The 23307-nt window shown below is 33.7% G+C and overlaps 1 protein-coding gene across 1 annotated transcript in view; it reads left to right on the top strand.

Annotated features, from left to right (window-relative positions):
* The window catches only part of LOC121412935 (vacuolar protein sorting-associated protein 13A-like), a 54485-nt gene that overhangs the window by 12643 nt on the left and 18535 nt on the right, over positions 1-23307 (top strand). The window contains exons 6-10 of the mRNA XM_041605698.1: positions 10974-11038; positions 15748-15846; positions 19253-19312; positions 20938-21082; positions 22564-22801. Of these exons, the coding sequence (XP_041461632.1) occupies positions 10974-11038; positions 15748-15846; positions 19253-19312; positions 20938-21082; positions 22564-22801 (607 nt within the window). The remainder of the gene's footprint in view (positions 1-10973; positions 11039-15747; positions 15847-19252; positions 19313-20937; positions 21083-22563; positions 22802-23307) is intronic.

Raw genomic sequence — 23307 nt, 5'->3', positions numbered from 1 at the left:
CAGTGTAGTTAATGAAACTTGGACATACATGTACTAAATGGTAATCAAGTATTCTAGCCCTCGTTTCAGGTTACATGACCAAGGTCAAATGTCATAGGGTCAATGAACTTGAATAGACCATGTTTGGGGGAATCAATATCAAAATCTTTAACCTACATGTTACATTTTTGAAATGTCATCATAACTTACATGTAGGAAGTATATGGACCTAGTTCATGAAACTTACTCATAAGAGTAATGGAGTATGTTACTGAACATCCTGCCAAAGTTTTAGGTCTCATGACAAAGGTAATTTAGGGTCGATGAACTTTGGGCAGGTTGGGGGTATTTGTTGAATTTCCATCATAACTTTTAATGCTTATGGAGCTTGTTCATAAAACTTGGAAATAAGAGTAATTAAGTATCACTGAACATCCTGCGCACATTTCAGGTCACATGATCAATGTCAATGGTCATTTAGGGTCAATGAACTTTGGCCATGTTGGGGGTATTTGTTGAATTAGCATGCTTACAAAATGTAACTTTGAAAGTTTATGGATCTACATTGTAGTTCATAAGTTCATAAGTGTAATCAAATAGCACTGAATATCCTGTGTGAGGTCAAACAAGGTCAATGAACTTTGGTCATATTGGGGTATTTGTTGATTTACCATCATAACTTTTACAGTTTATGGATCAAGTTCATAAAACTTGGACATAAGTGTACATAATCAAATAGCACTGAACATCCTGTGCAAGTTTCATTTCACATGACCAAGGTTGAAGGTCGTTTGAGATTGATGATTTTTGGCCATGTTGTAAAACTTTTGAATTGCCATCATAACTTTGAAAGTTTTAGAGATGTGGACATAGGGATAATCCATTATCATTGGTCATTTTGCACAAGTCATAGGTTACTTGATCAAGGTCAAATTTCATTTAGGGTCAATGAATGTAGTAGCATAATATGAAAGCTGTTTTTGTGAATAATTGTTTTGTTGACAAATTTCAAATTCCTATAGTTATCATTCATAAAACACAACATTTGATAATATTCCATGGTTAATTGAATTTCATCTGGTTTTATATTGTGTGAAATCATGAAATCCTTGTTGAAAAATGACCAGACTGAAGATTTCAAACACAGCACATGTTGGACAGTGCATTTTAATTGTTTAGAAAAGACTACATGTACATGTACATGCTCTTGGAATATTCCATGCTGTATCAATCATATTATACACATTTTCCACTTGAATCATTAAGCAAATATGTTAATAAAAATATTTAAAAAAACTCTCTGTGGGATCATTACTACAACAGATGACTATGTAGATGTACTTTGCAGTATTGGAGGTCCATGTACAATGTACAGTACATTTGTTTAGAATGTAGCAGTGGAAGCAAACACAATCGCATCCCTATTTTAGGAACACTTGACACGAATCCATGATTAGATTTCTAATTCTTGAGAATGGTTGTATTCATAGTCAGTTCTATGTCTGTGCCTCTGGGAATATAGAAGATTCCTTAAAAGGGAAAATTGGTCCATGCCAAGAATACTACTGAAAGCACCTGTTTATTATCTAGCAAAATATTGTACATGTACATTGTATGTCCTGAGATCGATGTACAGTGTGTACATGTATGTGTCAGAGCTACCAAGTCTCACGCATTGTGCATGAGACTCACGCATTCAGGGTCCGTCTCACGATCTCAGGCATGGCACCCATTTTTCTCACGCATCGGGACCCGACAGAAAAAAAGGAGAAAAAGTAGCATTATTCGCCAGATTATACATGGCCGACCACCTTGGCGTCTAGCCTGGCACGCGAGACGAATCGAGAGTGCAGTCAGCGCACAGCTAGTACGTGATACGATGAATCGCGTGCGTGCATCGCATGGTTTTGAACAAAGACCTTATTTGAAGCACATATCTCATGCACACGCGCGCGCCTTTTCGCAACGTACGAGTGTAAGTACTGGCCTCGCGCGCACAGAGATGTCGAGTCATGATTATCTCACGCATAACATTTTTTTTAACTTGGCACCTCTGATGTGTGCATAATTGTTGGGGTACATGTCTGCAATGTGTATGTACCTATACAGTTCATCTCATGAGATAACTGAAGTACATGTGTATTGCCAACAGATACATGTACATGTATGTATGCATGATTACATCATGTACATGTGTTCATGTCTTTATGAATGCATGGATTTTTTATTTACTTTGTTGTTCATTTATACCTGTATTATTGCCATGTTCATGTCAGTAAATTTGAACTAAGCCTGCTCATGTCAATGATATCCATTGAGTTCAGAGCAATGTGTGTAATTTGCATGTACAGTGGAATGCCCAGTAGAAAAAAAACAGTCAATTTTTTTACAAGTAACCATGATGTAGGTATACTTGCCCCTTCATGTGTTTCCAAGGAAGTGTTTCATGAAATCTATTGCCTCCACTCTTCCTGGATTCCAGGAAATTCCAGGAAGTTTTGCTATTTTCCAGGATCATTCCAGGAAGTGAGAAATTTTAGGAAGCATTCCAGGAAGTTATCATTTTGCGGGAATGATATCATTTGAATACATGTATACATATGTCAAAATTTATCACAAAATTTCATCTTTTTAATTGAAACTATGTCAAAATTTTTGCTTGCCAGCAACTCTCTATGAACTTTGCCTGTTTCGCCCCCTCAAAATTTTTGGCTCAATTTCGGCACTGGGCCCTAAATTTCACTTTTTTTGTGTGTGAACACAAGAGAATTATAACTTATGGAAGACTGGTCATTCAGAAAATCGGCCAGGAAATTTTGTAAAATTCCAAGAACTTTCCATCAGAGTATTAATTCCAGGAAGTTCCGTTTTGAAAAGTGGAAGCATTGATGAAATATTTGGTCAGCAACGCTCACTGACAGACTTTCTCCCAGCAAATGAGATGCAAGGATTACACTAGATAACAATCATTGACAGTGAAAATCACTATTTCCCTTCCTGAAGCACACTCCCCAAGATGTCTATAAGAATCTGTCCATGTCTGTAGTGTGCCCTTGGGGTGACAACCGTATTACACTGCAAATGGTACTTCATTCAAGCCCGATTGAATTGCTCCAGTTTGCTGCCCATGCATTACAAATCACAGTGAGTAATGCTATTGAACACTGTATGGAAATGGAGGGCCTCTAGACTTGTATTGCTAAAAAATACACTGTGTACACTGGTAGTACATGTGATGTACACACTCATGCACATGTACACATGTATGTTCACTTTCATGAGGGGTTTGCTGGAAGACAGAAACATGACAGACTTTTTGGAGATTTTATGTCTCGTACACAGCAGGCTGCATTGGTCTCCCTGCACCAGTTTGATCTTAATGAGAAAATCTATTATGAAATAGATGAACTTGTCGTACTATTATTAAAGTAACAGTTTGTTCACTGTACACGTGTGAATCTGGCCAATAGCCAAAATTTTCTGAATTAATTTTGATTTCTTCATCTTGGTAATGTAATTGTTGTTCAACTTACTATATAGATAAAGATGAAACCAAGTCACTTCCAAAATTTCTGATTTTAAATTGCAATTTACACATGAATGAAAAGTCTTTTTATTTTTTAAATAGAAACACTATGAAATGAGAAAAAAAATTATGTACATCAGCTTTCAGGATTGTATTTTATTATGATGATCAATGTAAAGGGGAAAAGATCAAAACAAATAGAGGTGCATTTAAATCAACAAATCAAAGAAAATTACTGTAATTTTAAAAACAATCTAGCAATGTTCAGAAGTATGAGCCAAAAGTAATATCTGAATGAGAGTTGGAGAGGCTACCAGTATTTGGTATACATGTAATACAAGTATACACATGTAATTTTGCTACATTAATACTCATTTGGATCCAGACTTACTGCTGCATTCGAACATGTATGTATTACATGCATGTACTGTATGCACTTTACATTATATAAGATCTATTACTTATAAACACCCACATGAAATCCAATAAAGCTGCCATTAAACATGTATCTCGCATGTTTAAGAGTTGCATGTACATGTACATGTCCTATGAAAATTCCATCTGCTATCTCCAGTAGATATGAACAGAGCCCTTGGATTTTGTCATCCAATCAGAATAAATGTTCTTTGCAGTGTGTAATGTAAATATTAAAAAATAATAATACATGTAATTTTTTCCATCTTTATTAGATGCTCAAGGGACTTCGGAGAAAGAGAGAGAGAAAAACAATATACATGTACATGTATATTTCAGGTTCAAACTTTACAAAAAAATACACACATTTTATTTACAGTGTTCATGCACAGTTGTCTGTCACAAAGCGCCATACATACATGTATGTCTTCAGGTTTTCCTTTAAGGTGGTCGCTGATGTCTTGGTTTTCATGTATTGTCATGTAAATTCAATTTACATGTAGCAGGGCTTTACATTAGCAGTGGGAGAGTTGGGCCACCAAAATTCTGTTAAAGCCAACACTTACATGTAGTACATGTATTGGCCTGGTTGGGCTTCTAAAGTATTGATACATTGATGTTTTCTGTTGTTTTAGGGCCACTAAATTGCTTTGCAGGTCACCAATAATAAAGAAATTAACAATTTGGTGGACCGATTGGGCCACCAAGAAAAAAAAATTAGCGCGGAGCCTTGATTTATCAAAGTCTTCCATCATTTGGAAGATAAGAAAGAGAGAGAAAAAAGAAAGATAGATAAAAGCTGGGATGGGGAACAATACATGTATATGTTTTATATTAAGTGCCATACCAGTCATGTTTAAATAGGTACGGTACATGTAAACATATGACATTTTTTCTGCTGGAAATTATATACAAGTACAATATCTAGAGTGCACTCAATGTGAGTCAGGAAATCTGCGCTATTTGCAAGTACTCATTAAAGACCCTTCAAGAATAGACATTTAGATTGTCTAAATTGAATCACTGGCAATAACGTGTGAGCAATAAAAAACTTGTATTGCACAGGCTCCACGATGATGCTGCTCCATTTAAAATTGCTCTGAGCCTTTGAGGATGAATGCATTCAGGAAATGTGGGTTTTTAGATGAATTTGATACAGATCTATATACTGTACACAAATGATGTTCTTGCATGTATATGTGAAGACTTTATACACAAAGAACATACATGTACATGTACATGTAGCATTCTTGAATGAGAAAGAAAGGTACAGGTTGGAACATGTACATGTACTTTAAGATTGGGAGGGAATAAACACATTGTACATGTACAATTTACATGTATGTGCATGTACGACAAGGGTCAAAATTGAATCATTTGACCAATTCAAATAATTGTATACAGCGTGCATGTATCACATGTATGTAGTGCATGTACATGTATGATGAATGTGTGCAGATGTGTACATTTACACCAGCTGTGAACAACGCATGAACATACACATACATGTGCATTGATCCATTACCTGTATATAATACCTGATTACAGTATGAAGATGTACATGTATATAAACATGTATTCTGTTTCTAGGGGATAATGTGTCTGCCAACTGATCATTATTTGCATTGCTTATTTGTACATGTACACATCTTTCATCTATAGTAGATATGAAAACATTACTATTCAAGATACATGTGATTTGGGCCCTACAACATACATGTACACTATAAACGTGTATTAAATGATGCAATACAATTAATTCTTTGATTTAAAATAACTATACATGCAACAGTATGTGTACAGTATGTATGCACATATCATGCACATATTGATGTAAGCGACATGTACATACCCTTGGTGATAATTTTCAGAAATTATTAATTTGGGGAAATATTTATCAACTACTTGCATTTTTATTATAATCTTTATACTGTACATGTACATGCACTGGCGGATCCAGGGGGGGGGGGCACAGCTGGCCCTTTTGAGAAGCACAATTAAAATTTGTAGTGTAAAAATGCTGTTAAAACATTTTTTTTTGCTTGTCCACATTTTTTTTTGGACGAAATACCCTTTAATTTGGTTAAAACCCTTTTTTTGCTTTCCAAGATTTTCCTCTGGAAAATGTGCCCCCCCCCTTGACCTGGATCCGCCCCTGTGTACATGTAACCTGTGATAGTGATCTGGCTTTAGAAGTAATAGATCCAGGGTTTTTAATAGGTACATACATGTAGATGCATTTTCATCAAAATTCCTGACTTTTGTGTAAAGGTGTGGTTCCACAGACTTGTTTTATTTTCAATCTAAAAATGACATGCCATGGTTTTTGGTAGAAGGAATATTTTTTGCACAATATTCAATTATGTTCTGACATGTATTATATGTACATGTAAATAGATTTTGTTGTTCTGCTCTGAAGCGCCTTGAGCATCTAATCAAGATGGAAAGTGCGCTATATATTAAAGTCTTATGTATTATTATTATTGTTATGTACATGTACATTGGACATAAACAATTAATTAAAAAATAATAGAGCCCCTTTGTATGTATTGCATAAATTGCATTTTACTGTGCATGTAATCTACATACTGTAGTGCATGTATGCTTGATCATGTCCATGTACATGTAGGAAGAAGGCCTCGAGTGTGATTTAGCAGACTGAATACATGTAGTAATTAGTCTGTATGCATAAAGCCAAAGGTCACCTCTATAAAATTGCATGTCATTTTCTCTTTGTTGATTCTGAGTTGAGATGACATTTAAGGAGGCCATCAAGAATATACCGGTAATATTTTTTTTCAGAATTTTCATTATTAAACAATGATGATGATAATGATGAGGATGAGGGTGATGATTATTACATTCTTCTTTTTCTCCTTCTCTTTCTTCCTTCTTCTCTTTCTTCCTTCTTCTCCCTCTTCTCCTCTTCCTTCTTCCTTATCCTCCTCCTTCTTCCTTATCCTCCTCCTCCTTTGTTTAATACCATGATCATCTTCGAGTCCTCTTCATTAACATCAACAATAAACTACACACTTCTTTCCTGGCTGTAGTGCAGCTCTGAAAAAGAACTCTGAAACAGTACATGTGTACACATGTACACTCAATTGTCAAGGGAAATTGACTGTTATTCGGTTGAGCACATCAAGGTCAAATTTCTTTATATTCAGTCATGATTGCAATTGCGTTTGAAAGCAGCATTTGAATCAATAGCTTTACATGTACATGTACATGTACCTATGTCTGAACACTGTACATGTACATATATGATCAAAACTCTAATTAGTAATATTTTCTACTTTTCTTAATTAAAAATTTATGAAACAAGAATTTTTTTCCTTTATCCTTACATGTCAACCTGAGGTCAATTCACATCCTTGGTTCACATTTACTCACTTGCAAGGGATTGTTATACAATTTGCTCCACATTTTTTAATGACTGAGCACTAGACAATATACATGTACATGTAATGTAGCTATTCTTTACACAGGACATTACAGAACATATACATGTATGTACATGTACAGTTGTGCTCAAAAGTTAGTGAACCCCAACACAAAATGCACTCCTTCATGCCAAGTATTGAATCTAATATTTTATCCCCTGACTTTACAATTGTCTTATACATGTACATGTATGTATCTATTAACGTGGCTGAATTTGAAATTACTTCAAATATGTTCATTTTCTAGTTGGGTTGAACACCACTGAAGCTTTTAGACACCACCGGAAAGGCTAATCAAATTTGAGAAGTAAAAATTGTTCCCTACACTTGAGTAGTGATTGAGGTATCTCCTGTAAAGTTGCCCAGGGCACTGTGATCTATCCCTTTAAACCAAAAGATCAGCAAGAGCAGGTTGTTTGTTACATTGGATCGTCTCAGTCATATGTCACAGGGGAAGAAATAGATAGATGCATGCTTGCAGGTGCGCACCACTGTCTTTGACTGATAGCTTTATCAGGCTTGCATCTACAATATACATGTAGATCAGTGTACAAAATGCCAACTACACTTTTTGACCATGTCCCTACTGTTCATATGACCATATGGGGCTGTTTAATTATGTGCTATATATAATACATGCACACTCAGTTGTAGAGATTATGAGTATAGTACGGTAGTAGTAGTACATGTAGTAGGTAGAAGTAGTAGTAGTGGTGGTAGTAGTAGTAGTAGTGGTAGTGGTAGTAGTAGTAGTAGTAGTAGTAGTAGTAGTAGTAGTATAGTATTAGTAGTAGTAGTAGTAGTGCATGTACATGTAGTAGTAGTAGTAGTAGTTTTTTCGTCATTAAATTTCAGTATGCTGTATTAATAATGTATAATTTGATAAATGCATGGCAGACTAGAAAACTGGAAAAGAAAAATATAATAAAGGGGGAAAAGAGAAAGATCTCCCAGTTGTCAAGGGACTAGCAAAAAAAAAAGAAATTATTGTAATTGATGTTGTTTTGCTGCTTGTTCCTTTTGGTTTGCTTGTGTGTTTGGGGGTGAGTTTAATAGTGTTTAGATATGTACTGTAAGGCCAGGATGTACATGTTCAATCTGTATACATTTGTGTATTTAAATTTAGAAATATTTCTCCACTGAAGATAATTATGAAAAAAGTATTAGATCAACTTCTATACGCCCTTACATGTACATTGGGAAAAAAGGTGATCCAGGAGCAAAGGATGGTTCACCCTGAAATTTGCCAAAATAGCTGTCATTAGTTTCAAAAGAGGTCCTCATATTAAAAACATGACTTGGTTTTGATTACAAAATATCAGTTGGCAAATGTGTCTGTAGCCTCCATTTTTAGCTCATCCGGCCCGAAGGGCAAGATGAGCAATATGCTGTGGCGTGGCGTCCATCGTCTGTCGTCCGTCCACCGTCTGTCGTCCGTCCACAATTTAAAGTGCAACTACTTCTCCATTTCAAGTATGATTTCAATTCTTTTTGCTTTTAATATATGATAGCACTAGGTGGGGGATTCAAAACTTCTACACAGAATTTTGAAATTCATTAAATATGCTAATTTATGGCATAAATTAGCATTTATGCACATTTTTTTAAATTCACAAAAAATGCTTCTTTATTTGTTGACCGATTTTGAATTTTTTGCTTCCATCTGGTAGAGCTTCATGAGGTTCACCAAACTTCTACACAGAATTTTGAAATTTTTACCAGAACAATTTTTATGCTAATTTATGCATATTTTTAAAAATTCAGATAAAATGCTTCTTCTTTATTTGTTGACCGATTTTGATTTTTTTTCCTTCCATCTGCTAGAGCTTCGTGAGGTTCACCAATCTTCTACACAGAATTTTGAAATTTTTACTAGAACAATTTTTATGCTAGTAATATGCAAAATTAATTTAAAAAATTCACGGAAAATGCTTTTTCTTCTTTATAATTGTTGACTGATTTTTACTTTTTTTTTCTTTCATCTTGTAGAACTTTATGGGGTTCACCAAACTTCTACACAGAATTTTGAAATTATCAGTAGAAAATTACTTATGCTAATTTATGCAAACTTTATTCAGAAATCACAGAAAATGCCTCTTCTTTTTTGTTGACAGATTTTGATATTTTTCTTCCATCTGGTAGAACTTCATGAGGTTCTCCAATCTTCTACACAGAAATTTGAAATTTTGACTGGAACAATTTTTATGCTAATTATGCGAAAATAATGTATTCATATTTTTGAAAATTCACATAAAATGCTTTTTCTTATTTAATTGTTGACCGATTTTTACTTTTTTTTCTTCATCTTGTAGAACTTTACGAGGTTCACCAAACTTCTGCACAGAATTTTGACATTTTCAGTAGAAAATTACTTATGCTAATTTATGCAAAATTTATTCAGAAATCACAGAAAATGCCTCTTCTTTATTTATTGACAGATTTTGATATTTTTTCTTCCATCTGGTAGAACTTCATGAGGCCTACCAAAATTCTACACAGAATTTTGAAATTTTCAGTAGAAAATTATTTATTCTAATTTATGTAAAATGTATTCATAAATCACAGAAAATGCCTCTTTGTTTGTTGACAGATTTTGTTATTTTTTCTTCCATCTGGTAGAGCTGCATGAGATTCACCAAACTTGTACACAAAATTTTGAAATTTTGTCTGGAAAATTATTTATTCTAATTTATGCAAACTTTATTCATAAATCACAAAAATGTTTTGTCTTCTTCATTAGTTGATCAATGTCAATTTTGTTTGTTTTATATGGTAGCTCAAGGTGGTGATACAAAATTTCAAGATAGAATTTTGAAACTCATGCTAATTTATTCATATATTTTCAAAACTCACAGAAATTACTTATTTATTTTTTGATTGATTTTGATTACTTTTGTTCCATCTGAGAGCTACCGTAAATTAGGTTCACCAAGGTTCTACACAGAGTTAAGAAACTTTTACTAGATATTCATTAATTCTTAATTCATATGAAATTTATTCATAGACCACAAAAAATGCTTCTATGTCATTTCTTCATCAATTTCAATTCTATATCCTCAATTTATGCCACCAATATAATTCACTACAGTGTCAACTGGGCTAAAATTAAAATTGTGTCATTAAAATTTTGTTACGAGATGCCGGATGAGCTCCACATTATTGATGTGCTAGTATAAATAATTGTTGTTGCCCAGGTGTACATGTACTGTACATGATTGTGTATTATAATATGTTCATCTTCATAGGTGCAAGAAGATACATGTACATGTATTTCTGTACTTTATTTGTGATGTATCGTTCATCTATCTAATGCAAGAAGATAATAGCACTTTAATGTACATGTACCTATCACAAACTATGTTTTATTAAACTAAACTTATTTGTACACGGTACAGTACATGTACATCACAAAAAGTAAACTTCTTCTTGCATTTTGTATATAAAAAGAGGATTTAAAACATGTACATATACTGTATGTGCAGGCTTTTTAGTTCAGAATGTACTTTAATTTTAAAATTTTACCTTTATTTTATGGCACTTTCCTCTTCTTGAATAATTTTGATCAACAAATCTTTTTAATTTACTCTCTTTTTTCATGATTAATTTTGCAGAAAGCAAGAGTCAAGATCTGTCATTCAGAGAGAAATTAACTGCTGCAATCATAAACAATATACAGGTAAATATGAATAACAATGCTACTATTTAATTCATCCTCAATAATTCTTTCATCTATATCATGAACAATTGATGTTACTCCTTGAATTCAGCACTTCTAAATATCCATTATTATAAACCCCTCAAAAAAGTTCTGCAACTCAAGTTTGAGTGCTAATAAATTTCTTAGTGTGCCATTATCATATGTAAAAGTGGTATCATTGGAAAGTATGATTATTCTTCTTTACGTTCATGTGTTATTTGTAATGCTAGTGTTATCATGAAATACACAGACATGATAAATATGCAGCAATGTAAAAAATGAAATGTTGCAAAATTTGTTGCCATGTCATGCTTGAGTTCTACAACTCAAACTGCAAGTTTGAGTGCTAATTCATTTCTTAATGTGCCATCATCATGTGTAAAAGTGATATCTTTAGAAAGCATGATTATTCTTCTTTACAATCACGTGTCATTTGTAATGCTAGCGTTATCATGGAATACACAGACATGATAATACGCAGCAATGTTAGAAATGAAATGAGGATGGACTAGATGCATTCTCTGTCACCCGCATGGTGGAAATTCTATAGAAATGGAGACTCTTGTTAGAAATCAATGCATTTTGCAACATTTCACTTCTGACTTTTCGCAATGTTCAGGGTGATTGCATATTCCATGATTACATAATCACAACAAATGGCATGTCATTGTAAAGAGGAGTAATTCAGCTTTCCAATGATACCAGTTTCATCTTTTATACTTCATTAACCAAAAAGATATCATCCACCAAAACTGAGTTGCAAAACTTTTTTTGAGGGGTTTATTTATTATTCAGTAGGCCTTCTTGTATCCACTCTGTACTTCATGCAAGGCACTACCTAATTCCAATTACTGCTACATGTAATGGGCATACCACAGGGTATACATGTACATGTAGAAGAAATGCATTGCATTGACAATTAGCACGAGTTGATGAGAATTTGTCACTCATTAGTCCAATTTTATTATTAAAAATTAATGTCAAATGGGATGCTCCAATCATCATTAAAACCTTGTCCTGCCTACAATGTACATATATGTACTTCCAGTGTTCTTTCTCTTTCCTCCTGTTCTCAATTTCTCTGTTTTACAGGCTTTTTATTCCCTTTCCCTTTATTTCATCTTTCCTCCCATAATAAAGAAAAAAAATCATCCCTCTCTTTATCGTCCTGTTGTATCTTCCTGTTCAGCACTCCTTCTATCCCCTTATTCCCATTAGTTCACCTCCCACATCTATCTCCTCTCTCTGTCTTCTTCCCCTCCTCTTTTCCACTTGGTGTTTATCTATCTTTATCCTTTCATTATTTTACTCTTCCTTTTAACTCCCTCTCTGCTCTCTCTTCTGCCTTTTCCTCACCCTACTCTCCATTTTCCACTCTTCTCACTCTCTATTCCTCCCATCTTCCCTCCTACCCTACATGTACACCATCCCTCTCTCTTCATCTCATTCCCCCTTTCCTACACAGTACATGTATACATCTCTCTCCCCTCCCTCTCTTAATACATGTACCTTATTGTTGCTCCATACAGTCATGTTTCTTTCTCTCACATGTCTCTCCTCACATTCAGTCCATTTTGCTGTGTGCCTCAATTTATCCCTGAGCTATTAGAATAATTGATCAGATCTAATTTGAAGTTGGATGATATTTGATATCTTCCATCGCCATCCTCGTCATGCAATGTACATGTTTCTATAAATTATTCTGTATCATATCTTCAGAAGATGAAAATAAACTCTGTTGTAAATAAATGAATATATCTGATGATAATCATGATAAAAGCAGTTACACTATGCATTTGTTTGTTTGTATTTATTTCCCATATAAAACAAAATATACACGATCAAAGTACAAAAAGAAAAATCGTCAAATAAAATATAGAGGATTGCCCATTTCAGCGGTATTAACATAATATCGCTATTCTTCCATGGGGTCCGGTTATGAAAGCTGGTACACAAATAAAATTACAGGTACACTGTGATTAAAATGAAAGGCTCATAAAATATTGAAAGCTTCGAAAAACTATAAATTAGCTTTGAACAGAAATAAGGAATCCTCTGCATACATGTAGTGCATACTGTATTGTAATGACTGAGGGAATATATGATTTATGAGACAATAAGTTTTCTTCAGTCCATCAACGCATTAAACTCACATGAAGTACTGTGTTTTAGTGCCTGACATCAATGAAATTAAGTTTTATGACCACTCAAGGGCTCAAAACATCACGATTGTTATTGTATAGTGGGCTGGTATAAATATGATAGTATAGCAGCTGTTCTTTCAATAATACATGTATTCGTCCTTGTTTTGGCTTTTGATATTTGTACAGTATCATGTATCATTTACTTTTTTTACCTACATGTACCATTATTTGTATAAATTTGATTTGAAGTGAATTAATTGTGTTCATATGCAGGCCCTAAAGTCATTTTATTTTCAAATGAAATACACAATTTGCTTGCAGCATTGGCATGTACATGTATCTTCTTTGATTTGATATTGTGCAGCTGAAAGAGAGAGAGAGAGAGAGAGAGATGGAAGGAAATGGGGGGGGGGGGGCTAAAGAGAGGAATGGGAGAGAAAGAAGGAGATGAGTAAAACATACATTTGAATCTTGAAGAACAATAAGAATACAAAAGGGGGAGAAGAGGAGGAGGAGATGGAGAAGAGTTTTGTGCGGAATGCAAAGTGCAACAAGAGGTCAGAGTTCTCTCTTGAGGTACATGTACATGTATGTCACTCAAGGATCGATTTGCCATCCTTCAGTCAAAATATCTATCAATTCTGACTATCAAATCCTTTGACACAAGGAATCCGGCATCATCATCATGAATGAAAAGTGTAATGATCATTATGTCTTATCCCCTGTTGATTCTTTGTGATAATTTCGAATTTTATTTTTACTTTTTTTAATACCATATATCTTGGGTCCTGTCTGGGGTATTGAAGTTCTGAGGATTTATAATAATAATGATCATCATAGTAAAAGACTTGCTCAAGATGCTCAAGACACTTCAGAACATTAAAGAAAGAGAAGAAAAAATTAGACTTTACATGTTCGACTTGAACAACGAAATCAATATGTCAATGTATAATACAAATTTAGTGATTTGATATCGGATAGGTATAGACAAAGATGATATCCTGGAATTTTCAGCTTATTTCATGCGAGAAAATTGGCTTTATTTATAAAAGATATACTATTAAGAAAAATAATTATGCAGGTACCCAATTGAATAGGCACCCAATCAGTGATTTGAAAATTCATGAAAAATTAAATCACAGAATTCATCCACCCCTACTTTGTTTCATATCCTTCACGAGTTTACATCCTACTTGTAACTATTTGTACACATTTGCATGATTACATGTAACTGTTTATTCGGGCTTATGCCGCTTCGTTATTATCATTGTTGTTGTTGTTTTTGTTGTTATTGTTATTATTATGATTATATATTTGATAAATCAAATATTAAACAACATAATACAAACAATAAAGATAAGTCTCATAAATATGACTTTCCTCCCTCTTCTTTTTATCCATCCCTATACCCCTCTTCTCCCTTTTCTGTCTCTCTGCCCTCTTATTTTTGGCCTGCACACTGCATGAAATCCAAACTGACATTTGACATTTTATATACATGTAGTTGGAAGCAGAGCTCACCAAATCTCATGAATTATTCATGAAGTATTCCATGGATCACCATGTCATGTGATACACCAATGCATAGATTGAACGTTAACATTTAATTTGAGATTGTAGGAGGACAGAATGAGAGACGTGATTAGATGTATTATGCAGTTTATAGCATGTACGTGCATGTACAGATAGCTAGGGATGAACAGGATTGTATTTCAATTTTCATCTGATTAACTGAAATCCAGGCCAGGACCAGGATGTTAAAGAATTAAGCTGTGAATTCAAATAGAAATGTAGAAAATTTGATAATACTACCAGCAGATCCAAAAGTAGGACTGTTTTTTCAAAGCTTTTTTTCTTATTTAGCTGTACTTTGTATAAAGCAGTTTTATTGCAGCTTCAAATATTTCAGTTTGCGTCTCTTGGAGCACGGACCCGTAGGTCCATGCTAAATAATGATCTGAGTAGATTCGGTCATGTGATCAAAAGGTCACAGGTCACAGATGTCACTTTATTATGCATGAAAATATCTTTTCCTTGCAATAACCATGTTTGAGGATCAACCTCAACAATTATCTTTGATTGTCACATTAACTTGTAGGTTCAATTGAAAAATTATACATGTATGTACCAGTACATGCAAATAATGTAATGTTTTTTAAAATGTTTTTTGTGAAGGGATGTTTTTACATTCTGCATTAAAGGGATGGATTGAATTGAGTTAAAATCATAGTATATCTTGGTTCACAACTTTATACATTATATAATTTGTATGTATTTGCATGAACACCTAAAGAGAATAATTTTTTTATCGAAGCTATCATATGCATATTCTGATCTTGCAAGAAGCTTTACAGTAATACATTTTGACAAGAATCCATATAATTCATGAATGGTGAATAAATTGATAAAACCTAGCTTTCCATTTACATTACATGTGTGGACAAGGAAGAACTCTAATTTAGCCCGGAGTTGAATCTGTACATTCAATGATGAGAAAGCCACCTAATCTTGATGGATAACGTTACTTTATCTCTATTCTCCCAGGTGAATGTCTCCAACATACACATTCGATATGAAGATAACAGCACTTACCCTGGGAAGCCATTTGCATTTGGTGTTGCTCTGCACCGCATCTCAGCCCAGGTTAGTACCGGTACCGGTAGTTCACAGAATCAGATTGTTGCTCATTTGTTTGAGAAGTGTGAAGGATAATTTGTGATCTACATGTACATGTACATGTACATTTATCATAGGACAAGTCCAACCCCACCGGATACTTGATATGAATTAAATGAGAAAAATCCATGAAGCCTAATACTGAAAATTTCATCAAAATCGGATTGAAATTAGAAAGTTATTACATTTTAAAGTTTTGCTTTTAATGATTTCACAAAACAGTATCCTGGTCGGTATGCAAATGAGACTGATGACATCATCCACTCACTAATTTTCTCCTCATTGTCGATGAAACAACAATTCCTCCCTGAACATGTGAAATTACCATTGTTTAATATGGTATGGTTCAGTCAAGTTGGTCCTAATTGTCAAAACTGTAAAAACAAAATATTACATGTATCAATTCAAACAAAAAAACAAAAGAAATAGTGAGTGAAGGACATTATCATCTGTCTCATTAATGTCACTGAGTTGTGCATATCACTGTTTTGTGAAAAATATTAAAGCAAAACTTTAAAATGTCATAACTCTTTACATTTGGATTTTGATGAAATTTTTAGCATTATGATTTTCTTTATTCATTCAAATCAACATTTTTTTTCTGGGGTGGACTTGACAAATTGTGGTATTGAACATGTATTAAAATAGTGAAGTAAAATTTTTATTTTGGAAAACAGTTGGTTGTTAATGATTACAAGGTGATGATGGTGTTGGTGGTGGTGGTGGTGCTGCTGCTAATAATGATGATGATGATGATCAATGGTGATGATGATATAGATGACGATCGTGATGATGATGGTGTTGATGATGGTGATGATGATAATGGTGGTGTTGGTGGTGATGGTGAAGGTGGTGATGATGATAATGATGAAGATGATCACGCAAGTACATGTATCATGATTTTAATATCTGTAATACGGATATACTGCATTTAACTTTGATAGTTCAATGATGTTCTTTTAATGTGGTATATTCACACAAAGCCTAGTGTACACTGTAAAGCACCAATTGCGAAAATAAACACTTTCATTAATGGATCTTTCAAAGTATATGCATATGTACACTTAGACTCAAGTGTTGTCGTACTAGTATTCTAATCCACCTTTATAATATATAAGTTAGTTCTTAACAATTATGTTTTTTAGCCTCTTGATTCATTTCATTGGATGATTAGAGCATTACATATATCAAACAGAAAAGGTCTGGGCAATGGACAGATCTGTATGCTGTGCTCTGAACAAATCTGTACATTGTTTATTAGAAGTTCTGTGGCTCAAGTCCTCATTAACAAGAAAATAAGCATTCAAGTAGCACAGATGGGTTTTTTATTTACAGGTGGTTTTAAGAGATTAGGCACCCACATACACGTACATCCTGTAATACATGTAGCTGATACGTACTCTCTGAAGATATTTTTCATTACATCATAATAATCTTCATGACACTTTTACAGGATGTCAAAATTTATTCATTTCTTAAAATCATAAAGAAATGCATAAAGCTGTTTTAGCTTTTGCGACCTAGGGTAATTATGCTGCAATATATTCTGGAGTGCAAAATAACTTATTAGTGATGTGCCATATTAAAAGCAAGTTGTTATTATTTTTATATTAGCTGTAATTGATTCTTTTGCATATTCTGCTGCAATTACATAATGAAAAAGTAATATAGTTTAAATGAAGAAAAATTATATTTGCAAAAGTATTGAAATAGGAATGATTGAATCTTTGATAATAATATTGACGATGATGGTGATGGTGATGGTGATAGTGATGATGGTGGTGGTTATGATGAGGATGAAGTCCAGAAGAATTTAAATTAAGTGTTATTGTAAAATAAAACTGCAGCTGTACATCAACATGTAATACATGAAACTCAATGAAAAATAATGGGTAATTGGGATAGTTGGGGTTTACATGTACTGTACAGCGGTAGTATCTCTCCTTGAATTGAAATTACATGTTAACTGTATCACCTTAGCTTGAGGTCAGCTTACATATTATGCAGTACCTGGGACCACAGGTCATAAATATTAAGACCTATTTCATGCATCACGAACACAATTCATTTGGTAATTTCTGCCCTGGCAATGGCATGAGGATTTTTTGCTGGTACAGTTTACATTGACAAAAGGAAGCAAATGAATAACCAGAATTTAGGTTTTGATGGGTTTATTTGTTTCATATTGATTTATTCTTCCAAGCAAAATTTATATAAAAGTACTGTACATGTACCTGCTACAACATAGAAAATACATATGGCTGGTTATTAACAGTCCTGCTAATGCATTGGCAGCAGACGAAAAATACAATTTTCATTTACTTTAGGGGGCTACTTTTCTCACAACCTATATACTGCCTATATTTGTAACCTTGGAGAACCATCATTGTTGCAGTGAATGGGGGTTTTCAGTGGCTCTTTTTATTTTCCTGGGCTCTTTAAAATATTTCTATGGCAAAAATGGCCCAGAGCCCCTATGGTATGTAAGTTTCCTTTGATTGTCATGATCTATGAAACTACATGTAACGGGCACATGCTGCTCTTTTTTTGTGTTGAAATCACCCATGTTATACTTTATTTCCTTTTTATTAATAATATTGCAGTATGTGTGTTATCAATTTTTATGGACATACATGTACATGTACAATATCCAGCGGCACATGTACTTTTTATCTAGTGGTTTTATACTACATTGTAAAAGAGCAATGGCAGTGAATGTGCATGCTGATCTATATGTACATGTACATGAAAAATAAGGGCAGTATTTAAATCTGCCTTTCATGTTAAGTCAGATAATCATCAATTTAAATAAATTGTAGGTCAAAGCAATTTTCAGACCATAAACATATAATACAAAGCATGTTTTCTTATTAACTTCTTCAAAACCAACTTGTACATGGAGTCAAACAAATTTCCATGGTCCTTTTTTATAGGAGAGATTGTACTTTAATAGGCAAACTGCTTGTAGAATCATGTACACATATTGCATCATATTCATAAAATAAAAATCACATGTTTTGGCCTGTGTCATTTACATCAAAATTAATAATGATACAAATATATCTTTATTTTTTGTGATTATTCAAGGGCACACTTTAATATTCATGACTGGTAATAAGAAAATATCCTTTGTAGGTCTTCTGTATGTCTCTAATTAATGAGAGTGCATGTGAAAATGTAAATTATTTTTTCTCTGTTAAATCATCTATATTTCAGAATATTTTTCAATAATAATAAATGTATGCAGGCCTTGCATCTTTTTCATTTTATTCATATGACTGAATGAATAGCCTTAAGCATTAAGAAGGTTTTACTTGATTATGTTCATGAAATCTATTTTGTGACTCATATTCCTTGACTTTCTTTTTAACAGACAACTGATGAAGAATGGGAATCAACTCAGCTGGATGCTACAGCCATCATCATGAGAAAGGTAATCTAAAACTTTTAATGTACATGTAATGGTATGGTATGGTATTTATTATGTTATGAATCGCAGTTTAACTGAATTGCATATGGATATACAATATTAAAAATGTCTCGAAACAGTGTAATTATTTACATAATCAAAAAGTACACATATATCACAGACTGAATGCAATAAATATCATACTACTGCGTATTCAACCATACATATTGTTTACAATAAAAGGGTAATGTAAAACACACCCATAATTAAAACAAAGAAGAGGAAGAAGAAAAAAAAGAAGAGAAAAAAGAAGAAGAGGAGGAAGAAAAGAAGGGAAGAAAAAGAAGGAGGAGAAGGGGAGAAGAAGGAGGAGAAAAGAAGATGGGGGAAGAAGACAATGAAATAGAAAAAAAAAAGAGTTGAAGCAGAATAACAAAAAGATAAAAGATCACATGATATATTGCAAAATGAGAATACAGAGTACTGATATGTAAAAGGTAGAATTTTGAATTTGTTATTATGAAATTTTATTAAAGTTTAATATAGGAATAGTTTCTTACTCCAGAGAAAGGTAATCAGGGCCCTGTAATATGAAATTCAGGGATTGGTCATAAAGTTTTCAATTCAATTCGGTTTATTAGATATAAAACAGAATACAATGCTGTAGTCCGAAGACTAATTGTGCAAAGTTTACATTGAATATTATTTACATTTGAAGATTGTATATACACTTAAAAAAGATATTCACATATAAAGGAGAAACAGTTGGTTGATTGAGTCATGCATAAGTGAGGTTTCAGTAGATAATAGTACGAGCATGGGATTCAAATAATTGTATATTGGGGGAAAAACTGTTTTAAACTTAAAATCATACAACAAAAAGGTCAGAAAAATAATTCAGATTTGATTTCTATTATGAAGTTATGAAATAAAGATTTAGAATCAAGTTATTGCAACACAATTAATCATAGTTATAGAACATTTAAATAAAAAACATGACCTTTGAGATATGAAGTCCATTAAGAATGGAACAGAGATTACTTTGAGATATGGGATTGAGGCTGATAAAATAATTCATGATAATCCTAAAGAAAATTCAAAATTGACAATTAATGAGAACAAATACATGCATATAAATTAAAAATCATTCACATAGCTAAACATTTACACTGAGCATTGATCAGTTTGACAAGTGAGGGTACACTTGATGTCCTATATCGTATAAAGTTGTTTGTATTATTCTTTCTATCTCCAAGGTATTATTGATGGCATGTAACGAATATGTGAATAACCCTCTTTAGTAGTTTTCAGTTTGCTTTCTTTTATTTTGTATTTTTTTGGTTACCAGAATAATAAAAATCTTTGTATTGGTACTATATTGGTATTAAAATTGGGAGAATGATCCTTGTGACCAATTGCTATGAAAGCAGGGCCCTGGATAAAGACAAAAAAAAAATGGAAACAAGAGTCAAATTTCAAGCATAGAACTTTTTCTTTAAAAAATTTGATACGATATCCTCACATTTCGCATACTTTTCAACATCCGTAGAATACAAATTCACTCCTAAGTGTCCCAAAACAAACTGAAACTAAAAGTTCAATTCATGTTTCTCATACTTTCCAACCACCCCTGTAATACCCCTTTACAGGTATTGGAAGCCATTGGGTTTTCAGCCTATTGGAACACCTCAGTGCAACACCCAGTCTCTGGCTATGTCAGGAGTGGGCAGTGGAAGGATATCCTTAGAAGTTCCATCCTTAGTCATGAGATCAAAGGTCAACCATTTGACTTCAGTGAGTATTATGAAGCATCCACACCAATGAAAACTTCTTTTTTTTTATGTCATCACACCAATCAGATAAACATTTTCAGTCAGCATGCCTTTAACTCTGTCAAAGTCACAGAGTATTTGGGAGAAAAGAACATGTTCTTCATTTCGTAAAAATCTGAAAAATCACTTGAAGTTTGATGATTAATATGAGTTTGGAAAAAAAAGCAAAGAAAGTTGTTTTAGTAGAGTAGATCATTGCACTTTGATCCGTTTGGGGAAACCATTCTCGACTAGCCCTCATGCTAACTTTTGGTTCTCCCTTTAACAGCATTTCTTTTGGTACCAAATCACCCATACCATTATTAATTTATGTTCATGCATACGATCAATTTTTATGGTGATTTGCTTGTCAGGTGGAACTGCATCAAGACAAACCACATGATGTTAATACTCCTTTGTATTATATGCTGATATCACATGCGGTATCATATTATGTTTTTAACTAGTTTTATATAGAATATGCTTATGTTATGTTCTAAATTGCATTTATATGATTGATTTTAACAAACACATTCTTGTAAATATGTCTTATACATATATTCATTCATGTAAATATGTTAATTTTGTTAATAAACTCAAATCAAGTCAAATCAATAGGGATTCATGAAATATAGAGAAGAAATAGGGATATAAGATTCTGCAATGAACTATTGGTGAAATGGAGTTTAAGAAGACCTTGAACTTTATGGCCCGAATTCACAAAGGTGGTTTTTAAAACAGAGGGTTGAGTCCATGGTTTATGCAGATTTCCTGTATAAATTATGCGTAATTAAGCGCGTATCAGGCTTGTGTATAAGAAATGTTCAATGCTGATGCATGCTTTTGTCACATTGCGCCAAATTGATGCCTGTTACCATGGTTAGATACGCAATTTTATTCATGAGTCCACTGTTTGAAGAGTGGACTCATGAATAAAAACAGTGGACTCATGAATAAAATAGTGTGGATAACCACGGCAACAGGCGTCAATTTGGCGCACTGTGACAAAAGCGCGCATCAGCATTGGACATTATTTATACACGCGCCCGATACGTGCTAAATTAAGCATAATTTATACAAGAAATCTACATAAACCATGGACTCAATCGTCGGTTTTCAAAACCACCTTTGGGAATTCCGGCCAATGAGGTGGAGGTGACTGCAATCTCTAAACCAAAAATTCCATTGAAATCTGATATTGTCTTTTAAATAATGACAGAAATATGAAAAGCTGTTTTAAAATGAGTTTTATCCTGTATTGTATTTTTTCTATTCAGTATTTGTTTCAGTCATTGAAATTAATCACACTTCATGATTTTAGATGTTTGAAAACTGGAGTACAAATGTATATTTCAAATATGTTATCATGTATGATGCCTATTGTCTATCATGATATTTAAACTGTTTATTTTTATAGTTTTGAAATTTGATGGAAAGAAAATTGACATCATTGCTTTATCCTAGTCGTTGAACCAGTCACCACCACAGCCAGGCTGACCTTCGACAAGTCCGACCCTCCGACGGACTACACCAACCCTCAGGTCATGCTGGACATCCTCACGTCCGCCCTCACCATCTCGTTGTCACGGCAACAGTATCTCAACGTCATTGACCTCGCTCAGTCTATCCAGCTCCTGGCTGTCAACGAGAGATACAGGAAGAACCGGCCAGGTGTCGGGGTCCGAGGCAACGCAAAGAAATGGTCAGTATCGGATCCTCTGGGTGCATATTCTTCTCATTTCCTCTTTCTCTTGTGTGGTCAGCTCTGATTTCATGCAGGATTTGTTTTTTTTATGTAGATGGATCTTAGTACTTTATGTTTTTGTGTGTTTTATTTTCTAGTGCGGATACATTGTATGGATGCTATTTATCATGGACCTATTACGAATGGACATTCAACGAGAGCATTTTATGATCACCACCTGTTTCCAGCTGTCAAAATCGCTGTCTAACTCTTAACTTTCTCTTTACGCGGTTTTTACGACCACCGCCCTGGGCGATTGTTTACAGAAGCTCCTTTCGGCCAATGATCATCACCGATTGATCACTGGCCCTCTTTCGACCAAAGACGGTCATGTTTTAGCCCCAATTGCCAAAAGGGAAAGTCCCTACATTACCTAGAATGCAATGCGCAATTCATATCCGTTTTTTCAGTACATGATTTTAGGCTGTCTATAATGTGCGATTGTCGTCTGACCATCAAAAAAA

Source organism: Lytechinus variegatus, chromosome 4 (genome assembly GCF_018143015.1).
Source record: "Lytechinus variegatus isolate NC3 chromosome 4, Lvar_3.0, whole genome shotgun sequence".
Taxonomy (NCBI): Eukaryota; Metazoa; Echinodermata; class Echinoidea; order Temnopleuroida; family Toxopneustidae; genus Lytechinus; species Lytechinus variegatus.
Note: the sequence above shows the minus strand (reverse complement) of the source record. Positions and strands in the feature narration are given on the sequence as shown.